Here is an 18,843-nt window from a genome sequence, read left to right as displayed (position 1 = left end):
GCAGCTGAAAGCAAGCAAGCCAACTCTGTTCATGCCAGCTTTCATCAGCGGTGTTCCCACCAGGCGTGTTTTACGTGGGGAAAGCCAGAAAATTGCAAGGCCCCTTGAAAATAGGTTTAAACATACTAATAATTGGTCATTAGGTTCCCGCCTGCGGCGGGCGGGACTGATTCGGGTCGCGCTGAAACATGGGGGCGAAAGTCGGGCGGGGGGTCGCGACCCCCTATTTCTGCGATTTTTCGGCCCCCGCCCGTCTGAAAAGCCGTCCGACGGCTGGCAGAAAATCGGGGCCAACTAATTCACACTCCATCTTAATGGAGAATTCGATCATATTATGATCGCTCATCCTCAAGGGGCCTTGCACAACAAGATTGCTAATCGATCCTTTCTCATTACATAATACCCAGTCTAAGATGGCCTGATCCATGTTGGTTCCTCGACATATTGGTTCAGGAAACCATCCCATACACACTCTCGGAATTCCTCCTCCACAGTATTGTTACTAATTTGGTTAGCCCAATCTATATGTAGATTAAAGCCACCCATGATAACTGCTGTGCCCTTATTGCACGTGTCTCTAATTTCCTGTTTAATGCCATCCCCAACCTCAGCATTACTGTTTGGGGTCTGTATACAACTCCCACTAATATTTTCTGCCCCTTGGTATTTCTCAGCTCTACCCATACAGATTCCACATCATCAGAGCTAATATCCTTCCTTACTATTGTGTTAATCTCCTCTTTAACCAGCAATGCTACCCCACCTCCTTTTCCTTTTTGCCTGTCCTTCCTGAATGTTGAATTCCCAGCCTTGGTCACCCTGGAGCCATGTCTCCCTAATCCCAATTCTATCATATCAGTTTTCATCTATTTGCGCAGCTAATTCATCCACCTTATTACGAATGCTCCTCGCATTAAGACACAAAGCCTTCAGGCTTGTTTTTTTTAACACTCTTATTCCTTTTAGAATTATTATTTGCTGTGGCCTTGTTTGATTTACACCCTTGATTTCTCTGCCTTCCACTTTTGCTTTTCTCCTTCCTGTCTTTTGCTTCTATCCTTGCTTCCCTATCCTCTGTCTCCCTGCACAGGTTCCCAACCCCCTGTCATTTTAGTTTAAACCGTTCCCCAACAGCACTAGCAAACACTCCCCCTAGGACATCGGTCCTGGTCCTGCCCAGGTGCAAACTGGGAATTTGTAGTTTCTACTGTTCCCACCTCCCCCAGAACCGGTTCCAGTGTCCCAGGAATTTGAATCCCTCCCCCTTGCAACATTCCTCTAGCCACGTATTCATCTGAAATATCCTTCTATTTCTACTCTGACTAGCATGTGGCACCGGTAGCAATCCTGAGATTATTACCTTTTGAGGTCCTATTTTTTAATTTACCTCCTAACTCCCTATATTCAGCTTTTAGGACCTCATCCCATTTTAACCTATATCGTTGGTACCTATATGCACCACGACAACTGGCTGTTCACCCTCCCCTTCCAGAATTTGTTATTACTGTCGGTAGATGGTTAGTAAAAGTGATGCAAAATCTATCTTTATGTTCTTCAAAATAAGGTGAGCGGGAAAAGTTTCAGACCATACTGGGCTGGGTATAGAATGACTCCCGAGAGGTGTTGATGTGGGTAAAAATGATTCAAAACACTTAAGGTGGGCCAGCAAATAATTTACAGTAGTGCATGTTGCTGAGAGGAGAATAGGGAATGTCAGCAGAGACCATTGTTGGAACCAAGATGAAGATAGGTATTGACATGAACTGAAGCCAATCAGAAGTTACAATGGCATTTGCAGAAGAAGTGGGTAATAAAATCCAATTAAATAATCAAAACTCCAGCCAGATACCCCAAATTGAGCTTTAGGAGTATGCATCTCTGAGAAAACATTTCTGAAGGATTTACAACATCTTGCATGCAGCTTTATGAATAGGAACAAACACTTTTTTTTCCTGAATTGTTTAATTAAGGGACGGGGGATACACAACAGGCCAGAATCAGAGGAAGAGAGTCTGGGACAGAAGCAGAATATAGAGCAGGAAATAAGAGGAGCAAAGAGCGATTATGAGAATAGATTGGCAGCTAACATAGAAGGGAATCCCAAGGTCTTCTATAGGCAAATAAATAATAAATGGGCAGTAAGAGGAGGGGTGGGGGCTGTTTAGGGACCAAAATGGAGACCTATGCATGGAGGCAGAGGGCATGGCTGAGGTACTAAATGAGTACTTTGCATCTGTCTTTACCAAGGAAGAAGATGCTGCCAAAGTCATAGTAAAAGAGGAGGTAGTTGAGATACTGGATGGGATAAAAATTGATAAAGAGGAAGTACTAGAAAGGCTGGCTATACTTAAAGTAGATAAGTCACCAGGATCAGATGGGATGCACCCTAGGAAGCAGAGGGAAGTAAAGCTGGAAATTGCAGAGGTACTGGCCATAATCTTCCAATCCTCCTTGGATATGGGGGTGGTGCCAGAGGACTGGAGAATTGCAAATGTTGCACCCTTGTTCAATAAAAGGTGTAAGGCTAAACCCAGCAACTACAGGCCAGTCAGTTTAACCTCGGTAGTGGGGAAGCTTTTAGAAACAATAACCTGGGACAAAATTAACAGTCACTTGGATAAGTGTAGATTAAGTAAAGTAAAGAAAGCCAGCATGGATTTTTTAAAGGCAAATTATGTTTAACTAATGAGTTTTTTGATGAGGTAATAGAGGGTTGATGTGGTGTACGTGGACTTCCAAAAGGCGTTTGATAAAGTGCCACATAATAGGCTTGCCAGCAAAGTTGAAGCCCATGGAATAAAAGGGACAGTGGCAGCATGGATAGGAAATTGGCTAAGTGACAGGAAACAGAAAGTAGTGGTGACTGGTTGTTTATTGGACTGGGGGAAGGTACACCACAGTGGTGTTCCCCAGGGGTCGGTACTAGGACCACTGCTTTTCTTGATATATATTAATGACTTGGACTTGGGTGTACAGGGCACAATTTCAAAATTTGCAGATGATACAAAACTTGGAAGTATAGTGAACAGTGAGGAGGATAGTGTTAGACTTCAAGAAGACATAGACAGGCTGGTGGAATGGGTGGACACGTGGCAGATTAAATTTAACGCAGAAAAGTGCAAAGTGATACATTTTGGTAGGATGAACGAGGAAAGGAAATCTAAACTAAAGGGTACAATCCTAAAGGGGTTGCATGAGCAGAGGGATCTGGGGTATATGTGCACAAATCATTGAAGGTGGCAGGGCAGGTTGAGAAAGGGTTAAAAAGGCTTATGGGATCCTGGGCTTCATCAATGGAGGCATAGAGTACAAAATCAAGGAAGTTATGATGAACCTCTATAAAACACTGGTTCAGCCTCAACTGGAGTATTGCGTCCAATTCTGGGCACCGCACTTTAGGAAGGATGTGAAGGCCTTTGAGAAGGTGCAGAAAAGATTCACAAGAATGGGTCCAGGGATGAGGGACTTCAGCTACTTGGATAGACTGGGGAAGCTGGGGTTGTTCTCCTCAGAGCAAAGAAGGTTGAGAGGAGATTTGATAGAGGTGTTCAAAATCATGATGGGTCGAGATAGAGTAGATAGAGAGAAACTGTTCCCTTTGACGGACGGATTGAGAACCAGAGGACACAGATTTAAGATGATTGGCAGAAGAACCAAGGGCTACATGAAAAACTTTTTTACGCAGCGGGTGGTTATGATCTGGAATGCACTGCCTGAAAGGGTGGTGGAGGCAGACTCAATCATGGCTTTCAAAAGGGAATTGGAGAAGTACCTGAGGAAAAATTTTTTGCAGGACTATGGGGATAGGGCGGGGGAGTGGGACTAGCTGGAGTGCTCTTGCAGAGAGGTGGCACGGGCTCAAGGGGCCGAATGGCCTCCTGCTACGCTGTAACCATTCTATGATTCTAGGAAGCAGTTGTAGAGTTGGGGTATGTCAGGGTCATGAAGGGATTTAAGGGCAAGCATTTCAAATTTGAGCCATTGGGGGTTGGGGAGCCAGTGGTGTAGCCCAGGACAGGAATAATGCCTCAGAGAATTAGACAAGTTGGAACTTGTAGAGGATGGCAGGCCAGGAAGGAGAACATTGGATGTTGAGTCCAGAGGTGACAAAGATACTTAGCAGGATTTCAGCGGCAGAAGGGTTGAGGTGGGGTGGAGGCGGGCACTGGTTACAGAGTGTATGTAAACTTAGCGTTGGAGCGATGTGGGTTCTGAAGCATAACAAGGTTGTGAACAGTCTGGTTTAGCCTGTGGCAGTGACGCATGCTCAGCCCAGTTGATGGTGAATTTAGAGCAGGGTCCGAACATGGGTGTTGGGACCCTGATTTATGTATTCAAGGTGCCTGATGCTTGTTTCAGGCAGGTGCTGTGGACACCAGAAGCCCTGGCTTCCAATCTGTTGCCGGCACAGATCGCAGAAGACAAAAGCTACAACAGGTGTGTAATCAATAGTCTCTCCTCTACTGAAACTGGACACTTCCACCTCCCCGGATGCTTTATGGCACATTATTGTCTCTTTCCTAAAGTCAGATCAATGGTGGCTTTAACTGTACCCTCCAAGTAGTTGTAATAGTAGAACATACAGCATTCGTATTAATAATTAATGAAAATGAGCACCAATTACACTTTATTCTCTCCTGCATTTTGCCCTCTTGGACAAATAAGAATACACCTTTTTCTTTGTGCTTCAATTTAGAAAGGTTATCTGGTTCTGTGAGTTTCTTTAACTCAACTTTGTGCATTTTTCTGCTGCGGAATGTTTCAGTCTGTTTTGACAGAAAACTCATGACTGTCATTAATCTGCCATTCTGACTCTTTGCCCACCATAGCACAAACTAGAAAGGTTGAAACCGAATCCTGAGTCAGTCTTGTCAGCAGGGTGTCACATGGATCACATCATACAACCTCCTGTATTTAGAAAGGTAGTCCTGAGGATGTAGATGAGGATCCCTGTGTTTTCCTTTTTTTTAAATTAGTTACTGTAAGTGTTATTTTAGAATTCATATTGCTGAATTGTACTTGAAATTTCCTTCCAAAACGTTATAAGTTTAGTGTCTAAAAGCCCATTTAGGATGCAGTAGTCCTTTTTAAGAGGTTTGCTACAGCTCAGAGTGACACTACGTTACTCAAATTTTGGAGGCAGCACAATTTTATTTAGGATGAAACTATATTTTAGTCTCTTCCATTCACAAAAGTTACTGGATTTAATCTTCTTGAAGATAATGATCATGTTTTGAATGAAGTTGCAGCTTTTATTATTTACTAGAGTATTATCCATAAGTACTTTGCAACAGAGAAGACTGAAGATTTAATGTAGGTTTTTAAAATTATGAAGGACTTTGATAGGCTAAATAAGGAAAGACAATTCCCTCTAATTGGAGAGTCTGTGATGAAGGGTCATTAGTTTAAAATTATCGCTTAGAGAGAGGAAAGATGTTTGGAGAAATGTCTTTACTCGGATGGCTGTTGGAGCATGGAATGCTTTGCCACAGGGAATGGTTGGGATCGAGACCATTGTATCTTTAAGGGAAAATTGGAGAAATATTTGGATCTGTAACAAAGTGTGATAGTTTGGGAATGTGACAAGTGCCAGATGTAAAACTTTTACATATGCTAGCTGATCTCCCATGGCATTATTCATGGTGATTTGGAGGTTTTGCTGTTGTTTGAGGAGAGGAGCATTTATGATGTAATATAGAATGATTATTGAGTAAGTTAGGAGTATTTTAAATGCTGGTTAAAAATAAATACATGTGAAATTGATTCCATATGGATATACAATTTAGAAATTGAAATTAAATTAATCTAATGAATTGAAAAAATAAGATTAAATTGGATATATAAAAAGGGCTTATATAATATTTAGAGGATTGGGAATAAAAGGTGTGTTCATTTAAAATCATAGAATGGGTACAGCACAGAAGAAGGCCATTCGGCCCGTCGAGCCCGTGCCAGCTCTCTGCAAGACCACTTCAGCTAGTCCCACTCCCCCGCCCTTTCCCCGTAGCCCTGCAATTTTTTTCCTTCGGGTACTTATCCAACTCCCTTTTGAAAGCCACGACTGAGTCTACCTTCACCACCCTTTCAGGCAGTGCATTCCAGATCCTAACCACTCGCTGCGTAAAAGAAGTGTTTCCTCACGTCGCCTTTGGTTCTTCTGCCAATCACCTTAAATCTGTGACCTCTGGTTCTTGACCCTTCTGCCAATGGGAACAGTTTCTCTCTATCTACTCTGTCTAGACCCCTCATGATTTTGAACACCTCTATCAAATCTCCTCTCAACTTTCTCTGCTCCAAGGAAAACAACCCCAGCTTCCCAAATAAACAAATGAATACAAAATGAATTAAATTATATATGAAAAGGCGCTTGTATATAATTTAGTGGTTTACAGAACTCCATGGGTATATTTTTATAACTTATATGAAGTATTTTTATATCCATTTATATAATGTTAAATTTCAGTGGGATGATGTGGGTGGGGGCGGCTCCTCCTGGCTCCACATTCAGATAAGTAATTTTTTTAACTTTAGCCTTGTGATGGTGACCTTTAAGGACCGTTGTAGGCTGCATGTAGACCTGGTTTTCCTGAACACAGCCGACCCACTGGCAGCTGTGTTCAGGGCAAACCAAGTTAGTAAAGGAGGCATCAAATGGGCATTAGGCCCCTTATTTGCATATGGAACGGGACTAATGCGGATCCAGTCTCCAAACCTTTGCACGGGGCCCTCGCAAGTCAAAGGCTGCCCCTGAAAGTGAGTGTTGTCAGGCTATTCAATGAACATAAGAACATAAGAAGTAGGAGCAGGAGTAGGACATACGGCCCCTCGGGCCTGCTCCGCCATTCAATAGGATCATGGCTAAGGGGCATGTTGGCTCAGCCTGATCGTGGCCTCACCTGCCATCCACACACATGCTGATATTACAGGATAGTGAATGGAATTCCTGGCTGATTTTTATCCACCCACCACCACACTCCCCGCCCCCCCCCCCCAACTCTCTTTTCCCCCCCCCCCCTCCGCCCCCCATTAGCTTGGAGACATTGCTATCAATTGAAGCACTGCTGCCTGGCACTAGCTAACTCGAGACCGTTCATGGACTGAATCTAGGAACCTCAATAGGCATTTACTTACTGAGTTGTCGTGGTAGCTGAAGGTCCTTCAGTTACGATAGCAAAATACTGTGAAAGTTCATTGGGTTTAGCATGATTGGTTGTGCAATGTGAATACATGTACATTACTGATGAAATGTGCACAAGAATAACCTAGTGCATTATGTACATATATTCAAAACTAAACTTTTGTGAGTTTACTAATCCTGCTTTGTAATGCTCGCTTTCACCAGTAGATGGCACCTGTTTTACCAGCATCGTGGACAGATTATATATTAACCATAAATCACCCAGTTCAAGTATGCTGGAACCCCAGTACTGGGGCACACTGCCTATTAATTGCAAAATACATCCTTGTTCTTTGCCTGACCTGCAGAGTGACATCACTGCCTCTCTTCCTGTTGCACTGTAGCTGCCTGACCCACAGGCTTGACACAAGCCAGATGGCTTCGATTGGTAGGTGTGCAGGCTGCCTGGTACTGCAATTGATGATACCGAATAGGAAGACCTTTTATGATCAGCTGCAAGGACCGAGTAAGACTGCAGCTCTTCTAGGTAATTGCACATCACTGAACACTTTCATTTTCACAACAGGCTCTGCGAAAGTCACAAGAATATTTTGATCTTGTGTTAGCTTTTTGTTTTATTTTTAATTGTCATTTGTGTTTTGTTCACAATAAATAGACTTCCCACAATGGAATGTTCCTCTGTGCCCTTTCTGTTTTGCAGCAAACAGTCATTTTGAAGTTGACATGTTTACTTTGGTTTAATGGCTCGTTGAGGCTGTTCATTGTGACACTTAATTTTGTTTCCTTTTCTCTCCTTGTAAAAACAGGAAAAATTGTTTTGGTTTTGCAGTAAGTCAGCTTTTAAGATGTCAGAGTTAACGTAAGCATATTTCTTTCAGACACACTCCAGAATGACCGCACAATATGTTTGTCTGTATAAATCATTTGTTTTGCTCCTCAGAAGGTGGCGACTCCAGAGATGCCTTTGCTCTTTGTCTGTGAAAACACAAGAGACAAAGTTACTTTGAAGATTCATTTGCCCGTGAATGCCCTCTGTTCAGCTTTGCCACCTGTTTTCACCTACTTGATCCAAAGTCATGTATAAATAATAAACATTGCTTTTTCACTTGTAAATATTCAACTGGAATCACACCAAAGAAACCAAGCTAGTGGTTTACTGTGGGACTCTGAATTATCGGTTTGTAGCCTAAAAGTATCAGAATTTTCTGAATATTGTCTAAATAACGTGCATGCTGTCATCATTTTGATGTTTAATGTGACTTTTTTTTTGTTTCCCTACTTAGCTGTTGTTCCCTGCTTCTTGCCTCTTATTTCTTGGTGGAAGTATCCCAGTGATGTCCGCATTCAACCTGCTGCATTTGGTGACAAAGAGCCAGCCAGTAGCCCTTCGTGCTTGTGGGCTTCCCTCAGGTTGAATGTGTGCTGCATGCTGTGTGTCTTGCAAACTTTGGGTGCTGTTAACAAAACGAAGCGGCTGATTCTGCTGTAGAAAATTTTAGATTATTAGAGTGGCACTGACCCTAGTTTTAGTTTAGCAGAATTTGTCTTTGAAGCCAGAAGTTAGCAATGAATCACTGCTTTGAGTGTACACATTGTCCCCATTTTAAAAAGCCAAAGTAACATTTACCAGCTCCCCCTTGTCTATATATTATCTTCCCTTACTCCTGATGGTATCTTCCTGTTGTGAAATGCAGGGACAGCCCTCAGATCCGGAGAAAACTTAACTCTTATCATCTTTGGTACTTGAGATGCTATTCGCTGTCGTGACAGCATCTTGACATAATGATGTCAAATGGCATTAAAAATTGCATTGTGGCAGATATGTTAGCTAAAATATAAAATTATTTCTGGTTCTTGAAGTTAGGAAAAACTAAAGGGGAAAATACTATTACAGGAAACTCTCGTTTAAACGGCACCTAAATATCCAGAATTCTCTATTAACCTGCAAAATTCATACTCCGAAAACAACACCTCAATAACCGGAAATGTTGCCGAGTCCGAGTCTCCCGCGGTGGCCGAGTTAGTCAGTGGGGGTAGTTCTTCAAACTGCCACTACTCGGCTTCTTGGCGCTGTCGGACATCCGAACACCTCAATAACAGGAGTCTGACTCTCCCGCGCTGCCGGTAGTCTCTTCCGATCCGCCATTTTACTGTGTGTCTCCCGCGCTGCCGGTAGTCGCTTCCGATCCGCCATTGTTAAGTAATTAAAGAGCTATGGATTACCCTCAACTGGCAGTACTGTACTTAATCAAGCATCTTCCAGCATTTAACACAACATTCTGTAGGTGAGTACCCAATTACTGTATACTGCACATTTCTTGATTTTTAAAAAAGTTTTGTTTGTTAAAAATAGCCTCAGTAGATAACCCTCTCCGTCATCCGGAATTTTTAATCAACCGGCACCATCCCAGTCCCATTGGTGCCGGGTACCAAAGAGTTTCCTGTAATACATTTTCTTGGTACAACACTGTTTTCTATCTTGACAGTGTGTTATGATCCTGAGAAATACTAAAAACAACTTTTGGATTTTTTGATGCTTTACACCAGTGAAAACTAAAAACACTTTTACACACGTTGCATATCGCTGGATACTCTGTGCTGGATTCCAAAAGCATTTTGAACACAAGCTGGGCAATACCATATACTGCATACTATAGCACTGGATGATGGAACATCGCAAATGTTTTATCAGTGATGAGAAAGCCCATCATAACAGCTCTTGTGATTTATGGGGGAAAAAACAATAAAAAATGCTGCACGGCTTTACACGAGTTGCTGGCAATGTTTTAAAGCTTAGCTAAAAAGCTGTTGTTCATTCAGTTTGTGTACCACATACTCGAGAGAAAAGCACCAACTTTAATCTTCCTCACTTGTGCATGCTCCACTCGTCACATCACCGCTTAGAAATTATTAAGTGGTATCAATTTGATGCCCTCAAAGTACATCATTTCACTGTGGAAAACGTGAGCAGCTTCAACTTGAGTAGGTTGAATATCTCGGAGAACCAGTTTGCAGATCAAAAAGAAGAGGCTGCAGTATTAAAAATGCACATCAGTACCAAAAATATGTTGAGAAATCAAAATACGACTGAGGTCGAAAATCTGAAAGAAAAGGCTGGAAACACTCGGCAGGTCAGGCAGTATCTGGGGAGAGAACAGACTGGATGGTTTGGACGTGGACACTTCCTCACAACTGGGGAACCAAAAGTATGTTTATTTTCACTTGAAAAATGGCAAGCAAAAATAGATTTTTTTTAAATGACCTAGCCCATTAGTACAGTCCATTTGAGGTGGGAGCAGGAGACCCACACACACACACACACACACACAGACCCACACACACACACACAGACCCACACACACACACACACACACACACACACACACACAGACACACACACACACACACACACACACACACACACACACACACGATGTGGATTGAGGTGTTATTCAAGACCGCCTGGCCAGAGAAAACCTTGCACCCTCTGAGGCTGCATCAGAGGAAATTCTCAGTTCCTGTTCACAGCCTATTACCAGTTGCTGGTTGGCACGTTGAGTGTGACCTAACCCCCCCCCCCCCCCTCCCTATATTGAACATCAGCAATTTGGAGCAAATTCCATCTCGCTTGAATAGGGTAACTGTCAAGACAGCAGTGGCAAAAGTAAAGCCCACCAGGCATTGATAAATAGACAAGCTTACCAGCAGACAATAAGATCAATGCCACTCCCTGACTTGGGCTCCTAGTTTATCCATGATTCAAGTTCACTCACTACCGCAACATACACACACAATATAAATATTTATATATATAAGACCTGGAGCCCTTAGAATTCTGCGATACCTGAAGACCAGTTCCTACAATAACTGAACCAAATTCTATTGCACAAGAATGTTGATTCTGCAGTAAGTTTGTCTCGGGTTTGGGCACAACTCGATATCAATATAATCAATATTTTTAAAGTAAGGAGAGACTTGAGATACTGGGACAATTTCCACTGGAACAAGAGAAGGCTAAGAGAAGATTTAATAGAGCTATTTTCAAATTATGAAAGGTTTTGATGGGGTGAGTAGGGAAAGGCTATTGATCAGTCAATGATTTATAAGGTCAGCAATTTAAAAGGTTAGGAAAATTTTCTTTATATACAGCGTTGTTGGAACATATAATGCTTTGCCACAGGGGGTAGTTGAGGTAGTGATTTTTTGGATATTAATATTTTAAGGGAAAATATTTGAAGCAGAGCAAGATACAGAACTATGGGGAATGAGTGAGGCTGCTATATGAAAATCTCCTATACCGATGCGTGTTCTGAATCAAAGGTGTTACTTGATTAATTCCCATTGATTTGACTCTTGTCAATCCCCATGAATTTCACACCGTGCACATTTACTTGCAAAAGTAGACTCCCAAGGGCTTGATTTTGACAATGGGGCAACCGGTCACTGGCCCGGTTGCCCACACTCGAAGGGAAGTAGCAGCCTCGGACTTGTTTACATCGAGCTGATGAGCTTTGGGGTGCCAAACGGGCAACCCGACACAGCTTGCCTGATTGAGGCCTAGCAATATATGGGCCCCACAAAAATAATTCCAAATTTACCTTTGCTGGGCCTCTCTGGTTCCATCACAACTGATTGGAATGTGCACATGTAAATTATATTTTGAAAATTCATTTACATTTCTTTCACTTGTAAAATAATGCCAATGTATTTCTATCTTCTGACATTGTTGGGGTATGGTTCCAGGATCATTGGTTGTCCTCCAGTAACTCACCCAAGTGGCCATTCTTCATGGTGAGTCTGGACAATGAATGTTGGTGAGATATTTGACCTGGAGACCACCACAGCTGAACCAGATCATGGTCTCATTTTCCAGTAGGGATTACTAATTGGCAATCGGGAGGAAGAACCCAACCCGATTTACCCACCTCCCTCCACCCAGGGGATATAGAGGCTAATTGTATTGCCTATTACTGTTGCTCTGACAGAACCTGGGACCCTTCCTAAAATTGTTTGATTCAGCTAACTACTGGCTTAACCAGCTGAGCCATCAAGGGAGCCACTATGCTATAATTTAAAGCTCATGGGTACATTGACCTACACATTATCATAAACAGCAGCAATACAGAGGTTTGCTTATACAATCAACTCTTGGTCTAGTAGATATCACATTACAAACTGTACAGTAACTAAGTTAACTTTACACTTTACATTATCCTCTGCATGCCTTCAGTTTGGTCCCAGCTCCAATTAAGCAAGTATTATTGTGCCTTGCTGATAACTAGTGCATGCCAGGGCTGAACTTGTCAATCTCATTATTATTACAAATATGTTATCCTGCCGAATACCATGTTTTAGTTTTACAACATTTTTTTGCTTAATATATTTATTTTGTTCCAGTGAAACTTTAGAAAGTCCAGCAGATGGCATATGTGAGTGACTTTTAGATTATACTAACATGCAGCTAACAAGCACATTAAAGGAACTATTGAATTTTGGACTACAGGCATATTAGTTGAAATTATTTAGCCATTTATTGAAAGCTACTAATGTACAAGCATAGTTTTTCTTCATTGCACTGCACAGCAAATATAAAATAATGAATGGATTAGAATTAGTTCTTATGACAAACTGTAGTACTGGAATGATCTGGATCATCATGAGAACCCAGACATTGAATTATAATCTTAAAAGTACACTCCCAATAATTTATTTACAGTGCTTTATTTTCTCATTTGAGTGCTGCTATACGAGCTGGTATCTTCAATTACCATCATCAGGTTTAACAGTACTCATATTTGTCTTCTATTGTGCCACAGTTTGCCATCCATGTTCAAATCATGTATTAGGGAGCAGAAGATGACTGAGCAATATGACTTAAAGTATTGTGATCAAAACGCATTCTTATGGCAGGCAAGTAACATTTTACAAGAGAGTTATAGAAGAAACATGTTGCTTGTATCTTATTTTGGAGCGTATAGCTGCAGTAGAGCATTTGATATGTACAAACGCATCTGTCAGTACTTGGAAATGAGCAAGAAACACAAACTCTCCAGAGAAGCCACTTTTAATGTTGGAATCCTTACCAGTCTGGAAAAGGGAGGTTCGCTATCTTGATCTGTAATACTCAGAGGAGCTCAGTAAAGGGAAGTGAACACTGTTAAGTTATTTCAAAGCATTTTCTACAGCAGACTGCCGCTCTAACTGCAGCGCTGCATACTTTGCTTTTCCTTTTTGTTGTGTTTTGCATTACAATTGCCTCCAGTCATTTGCTTAATTATTTACTACTTTGATATCCTGCTAATTAAATGCATGCTGCTACTTGGAACACTTGCTTCCCTGTACATAACACTTCACACAGTGAGGTTAATATGATTAGAATTTTGTGCGGGGGAAGGAAAGACAAAGGAAATTGTTCATAAAAAATGATTTGATAACTAAATATTTGGCTTTTTATTCGTACTAACATTATAAGGTGAACACTGAAAAGGTCCTTCATTGTTGCATTAGGTTAATGGTAAGCACAAAGAAATTTTCTTTAAAAATGTTTCTGATTAGACTTCTTTTATCCTTAAGATTAGACTATCGACTTTATCTAAACCATCTACTTTCCTTGTCACCTCACATTTGTCCAGATATTTTAACATTAAAACACAAATATAAGTCAATGGGACATGATCTACTGCACAATAAAAGAGAGAGAATGGTATGGATGCTTGCATTTCCTGATGTTAAAAGTATTACAATCAGTGGTTACGTTTTTCAAATTCTACATCCACATAGTTTTTTTCCCGTTTAATCTTTTGAAATTAAATACTTTGGAAGTATTTAAATCCTCTAATACAGAAGCTGTTTTTCCACTTTTGATTGCAAAGCAAAAGGTCCCTCACAGTGGTTGTCCATTGTGGAAAAATTCCATTTCGTTCTGCAGATGCATATTGTTGAAGAAAGCTATTGCTGCCTTAATGGTTCTTTGCAAGTAACAAATGATCCTGCGTTTCCTCTCCAAACTGCGCCCACCTTTGAAGCTGCTTTTTACAAATGTTCATTGAAATGTGTTGCCTTGAAACTTTCAAGATAGTTTCAACGGATTAATTGTTTTTGAGTTTTTTATGACCTATATTGTAAATAGGATTTGGCACCGTTGAGAAAGTCCCATAATAAGGTTATTTAGAGTAGCATCTGCAAAGGTGTGGTGGGTTCAGTATTGAGGGTATAATGCAACATCATACTGTATAATGCAACATCATTCTGTAAGCACCTCGGATAATTGCAGGTGCTTACTCACTTTATTGTGTTAAACGTGTACTACAACAGTGTATCTTCCAAATAAATATCTGGGTTTTTATTTGAACAGTCAACACCAAGCTCACTGATAACAAATAGTTTTTAATAACTGTAGTGAAACAAAACTATTTTTAATTGAATTTCTAGTTTTATCTTAACCTATATACTCATTAAGGATTTACTACCCCCCCCCACCATTTCCTTTACACCTTGCGTCCAACAAAGAGGTGAGTTCAGGGGGGCGCAGTTTTCTTAAAACTGGAACGGTTTAGTTGGTCTTTTGTATTCTTCATTTCTTATAAAATGTTATCATTTCAAGTAAAGCTCTGAAAGCTGTTTAACATAATCATTCCTGTGCTCAGACAACATAACTTCAGTACTCAAATAAAACCAAATTTTGTCAGTATTTTACTAATTAAGGGGGGAAACCTTGGTTAACCTTGTTATTGACCCAGTACTGTAGGAATGAATAGAGAGGAAATGGGCTTTAGGTGATTGACAAGGTAATCTGCTTCTTATTTATGAAAATATGTAAAAAAAATACTTGAACATCAGCACAAAAAAATTCATCTTTATCTGTATGTGAACCTACAACTAAAAGACTTTAGTTAGGTCAAAGACATTTAGAAAGTTGTATTCAGACTTAACTGTAGACAGTTTCAGTGTGACTAAAGCAGCAGTCTTGTTAGAATGGCAAGGTCTGTTTTTCTTTATATAACCCAAATAGCCTGTTTTTTCTTTGCCCCCCCCCCCCCCCCCCACTCCCCAATAGGTTTTCAGTTTCTCTGTAAGACTGGCAAATTAACAGAATAGAACTTCTGACTATTCCGTACCAGAAACTGATATAGGCATTATGGAATATTTTGACAATGAGTTATTGCTCCATATTAAAAAGGATAGAGGGCTAACTTATCTCTCAAGATTTTTTTTAGGAATGTATGTAAATTAAGTTAACAAAATCTTAACTTATTAAGGCTAATTGGATTCTTTTAGACAATCTAATTCATTCTTGTACAGTCAGTTGCAAAAGGGTTTACCAAGTATAAAAATTATATTTATATTTAAAGTTGGAAATGCTAAATGTGGAAGAAATTCTGCTAATTAGAAACTGATGTTTGATATATACCAAAACCAGATAATTTGTAGGGTATGACATGAAGCACATTCTGGCAAAATAGAGTGAATGCCGATTTGGTGGTTCTTGTAAGACTAACAAAGAAACCAGGAATGAAATCTTTATCCCTTCCAAATAAGACTGAGACTAACAAAGGACTACAGCAGTGCTCTTTCAAAGCCTGTCATTAGAATGAAGTTCTGTCACACAGTTAATGAGAAGGTTGGTAAGAGAAAATAATTGTATTTCAAATATTCACATCAAAAGCAGTTGACTGCAAAATTAGAGCGAATTAAAAACCTATATATTCCAATAATGCTTTAATAGTTTCAACTCCAAAAATAAAACTTAGTAAAACGAGTGTTTTTTTTGCTCAATAAATACATAAATGCTTAGTCAGTACTAAACTTAAACAGTGTGGATTTTTTTTTAAAACAAAAATAAGAAACAACATTCCTTAAATGAGTTTCCAGTATCTGTGTTTGGAGCTGTTTTATGAATACTTTGTAGTAATGACTCAAGGTAAAAGTAGAAAAGCATTCAATGTTAGGAAATTGCAATCCAATACCATGTAATTTAAACCTGCAGTTGCTTCTCTTGCGGTAAATGACATACAGATGGGCAACTCTGGCCCTTGTAGTTTGTATGCACAATTGGCCTTTTTATATAAGTACACATTTCTCAGTAACAACAGTATTTGCTACAGTTTTATTTTTATACACCTTCCCTTTTTACGCAAGTATTTCTGAAAGACTAATTTTGTGGAAACTGCCTGTGTCACACAGTTGTGAAGATGTTAAACTTTTACTAAAATATAATGGGAGGAAAATTGAAGATATTTCCTCTTGAGTTTACTTTCTGATTCCCCCCCCTCCTGTTTCCCCTCCTTTCCAGAAGGCAGTGTTTCAGGCTTGGGTATGGCTCCATAGGTAGGGTTGACCCTCCAGTATCTCACCAAAGTGACATTCTTCATGTGTGAGCACTTAACCCTAAATGTTGGCAGGCTATTTGACTGCAGTGGTCACCACAGCTGAACTGGATTCTGATCAACATTAATATATACGTACTTCCAGCTAGTGGTCAGGGGCAGGAACCCTGGCATTTTGTTCACACTCTCTCACTCATGGATGTTGAGACCAATTAAAACACCCTCTGCAGCCTTGCTGAGGTAAACTAACTCGGCACAGTCCAAGGATCAAATCTGGGATTACATTGATCAATATGGTTTAGTGCCACACTAAATCATGCATGCACCCGCTGATGTATCCGGCAAATCATCTTCATTAGATTACCTTGTGGGATATGACCGTCGGCTGTTAACGTTTGAGTGATATGCTGATCTCTTTGTGTAATAGATAAAATGTAATCCTGTGATTATATAGTCAGATGATTGCAGTCAAATTCTATCTCGTACCCAGTAAACGAGGAAGGACTAAAATTGTATGTTACCAACATTGCAAATATCCAAAATTGTAAGTAAACAAAATAATTTTGATGCTGGATTAAACAGTTCATTGCAATACTGTATCAACTACGGTATACAGGAGTATGAAATATCAGACTCTGCTTTGGGGAAAAAACTAGATAAAAAGCACCAGAGTGATTGGGCTCATTAGCCCAATCAGTTGAGTAACTGAAGTTCATAATGTAGCTGGGACCTTTGTGCATGCGTTATCTTGTCAAATGTATTGCCTTCTGAAACATGGTAGGTTACAATGATCAGATACTGAGGAAAAGCCTTAAAAGAATAATGTAACCCTAATCAATTAATTATATAATCCTACTGTGCTTAAATCATAAACTGTGCTAATAACCTACTAGCCCTGGGAACCTGGCAAGTCCAGAACATTTCTGGCTGTCTGAGGTGGCCATTTAAAAAAAAAAAAAAGAAGCAACTTTTATATTATTAGATTTATTATTGTAACAACGATCTATTATTAAAAGGCACATAAAATTTAAATTGAAAACAAATGCAAAAAATTATGCTCATCTGACCTTTTTTCTTCATTCCCCATTTTCTCTCTCCTATTTTGTTACTTTATTTCAAACATATCCTATTTATTAGATGTTATTATTCTTTTTAAAAGAAAGTGAAGACTTGCCTGCTTATTTCTGTCCCCTGGGCCCCACAATCTATTTGGGATCCACGTTGAAAAAATTGGCTTTTGTCTAAAAATCTGAAGAAGGCTAAAGATTGACATGTCAGTTCATATGTAACAGGCCACTTTTTGGTCCATCTTAAAATGTTGAAGCACTACTGTAGGACAAATTATCTCGCTGGTAGTGCCAACAACCAGCTTGTACTGTTCTACTGTTGAAACAATAGTAACATTGCAATTCTATGCAAAAAATATTATTTTTAGTAATACAGTACTGCACTAATGTTTTTTGTCTATCAATTATTTTCAAAGCCAACAATGCTCACCGGATTAATCAATTTTTGGTATCCTGTTTTTGAAAAGAGGCGCAATATTTGATTATGATCCACAGTTATAATCAAATTCACTTGTTTCTTCGGGGTAGTTAATCCAGCAGGTAATTCATTTTACCGTGTGCCCATAGGAAAATGACGGACAGGAAAAGACTAACTGGTCAGAGAAACATAGAAGATAGGAGCAGGAGTAGGCCATTCGGCCCCTCGAGCCTGTTCCGCCATTTAATGAGATCATGGCTGATCATCCAAATTCAGTACCCTGCCCCTGCTTTCTCCCCATATCCCTTGATCCCTTTAGCCTTAAGAAATATATCTAACTCCTTCTTGAATATATTTAATGAATTGGCCTCTACTGCCCTGTGTGGTAGAGAATTCCACAGGTTCACCATTCTCTGGGTGAAGAAATTCCTCCTCATCAGTCCTAAATGGCTTACCCCTTATCCTTAGACTGTGACCCCTGGTTCTGGACTCCCCACCATCGGGAACATCCTTCCTGCATCTAGTCTGTCTAGTCCTGTTAGAATTTTATAAGTTTCAATGAGATCTCCTCTCATTCTTCTAAACTCTGGGTCGATTAGGCTTATATTCGCTAATCTCTCCTCATACGTCATTCCTGCCCTCCCAGGTACCAGTCTGTTGAATCTTCGCTGCACTCTCTCCATGGCAAGAACATCCTTCCTCAGATAAGGTGACCAAAACTGCACACAATACTCAAGGTGTGGTCTCACCAAGGCCCTGTTCAACTGCAGCAAGACATCCTTGCTCCTATACTCGAATCCTCTCGTTATGAAGGCCAACATACCATTTGCCTTCTTAACCGCCTGCTGCACCTACATACTTACCTTCAGCGACTGGTGCACAAGGACACCCAGA

The 18,843-nt window shown here is 40.3% G+C and overlaps 1 protein-coding gene across 6 annotated transcripts in view; it reads left to right on the top strand.

Moving 5' to 3' along the window:
* Nucleotides 1-18,843, top strand: part of msrb3 (methionine sulfoxide reductase B3) — a 139,628-nt gene that overhangs the window by 31,428 nt on the left and 89,357 nt on the right. The window contains exons 1-3 of one of the 6 annotated variants that reach the window (XM_086009261.1): nt 7,553-7,664; nt 8,422-8,548; nt 12,536-12,567. The exons of 1 other annotated variant lie outside the window; for it this stretch is intronic. In XM_086009261.1, the coding sequence (XP_085865387.1) occupies nt 7,553-7,664; nt 8,422-8,548; nt 12,536-12,567 (271 nt within the window). Of the gene's footprint in view, nt 1-7,521; nt 7,665-8,421; nt 8,549-12,535; nt 12,568-18,843 lie in introns of those variants that run through there. 4 more of the 6 variants (XM_086009260.1, XM_086009265.1, XM_086009264.1 and 1 more) reach the window with 4 other exon arrangements.

The sequence above is a fragment of the Somniosus microcephalus genome, chromosome 16, assembly GCF_052327205.1.
Source record: "Somniosus microcephalus isolate GS21.2 chromosome 16, FLI_Smic_1.0, whole genome shotgun sequence".
NCBI classification, from domain to species: Eukaryota; Metazoa; Chordata; class Chondrichthyes; order Squaliformes; family Somniosidae; genus Somniosus; species Somniosus microcephalus.
The sequence above is the reverse complement of the archived record's forward strand: the minus strand, read 5'-3'. Positions and strand labels throughout refer to the sequence as shown.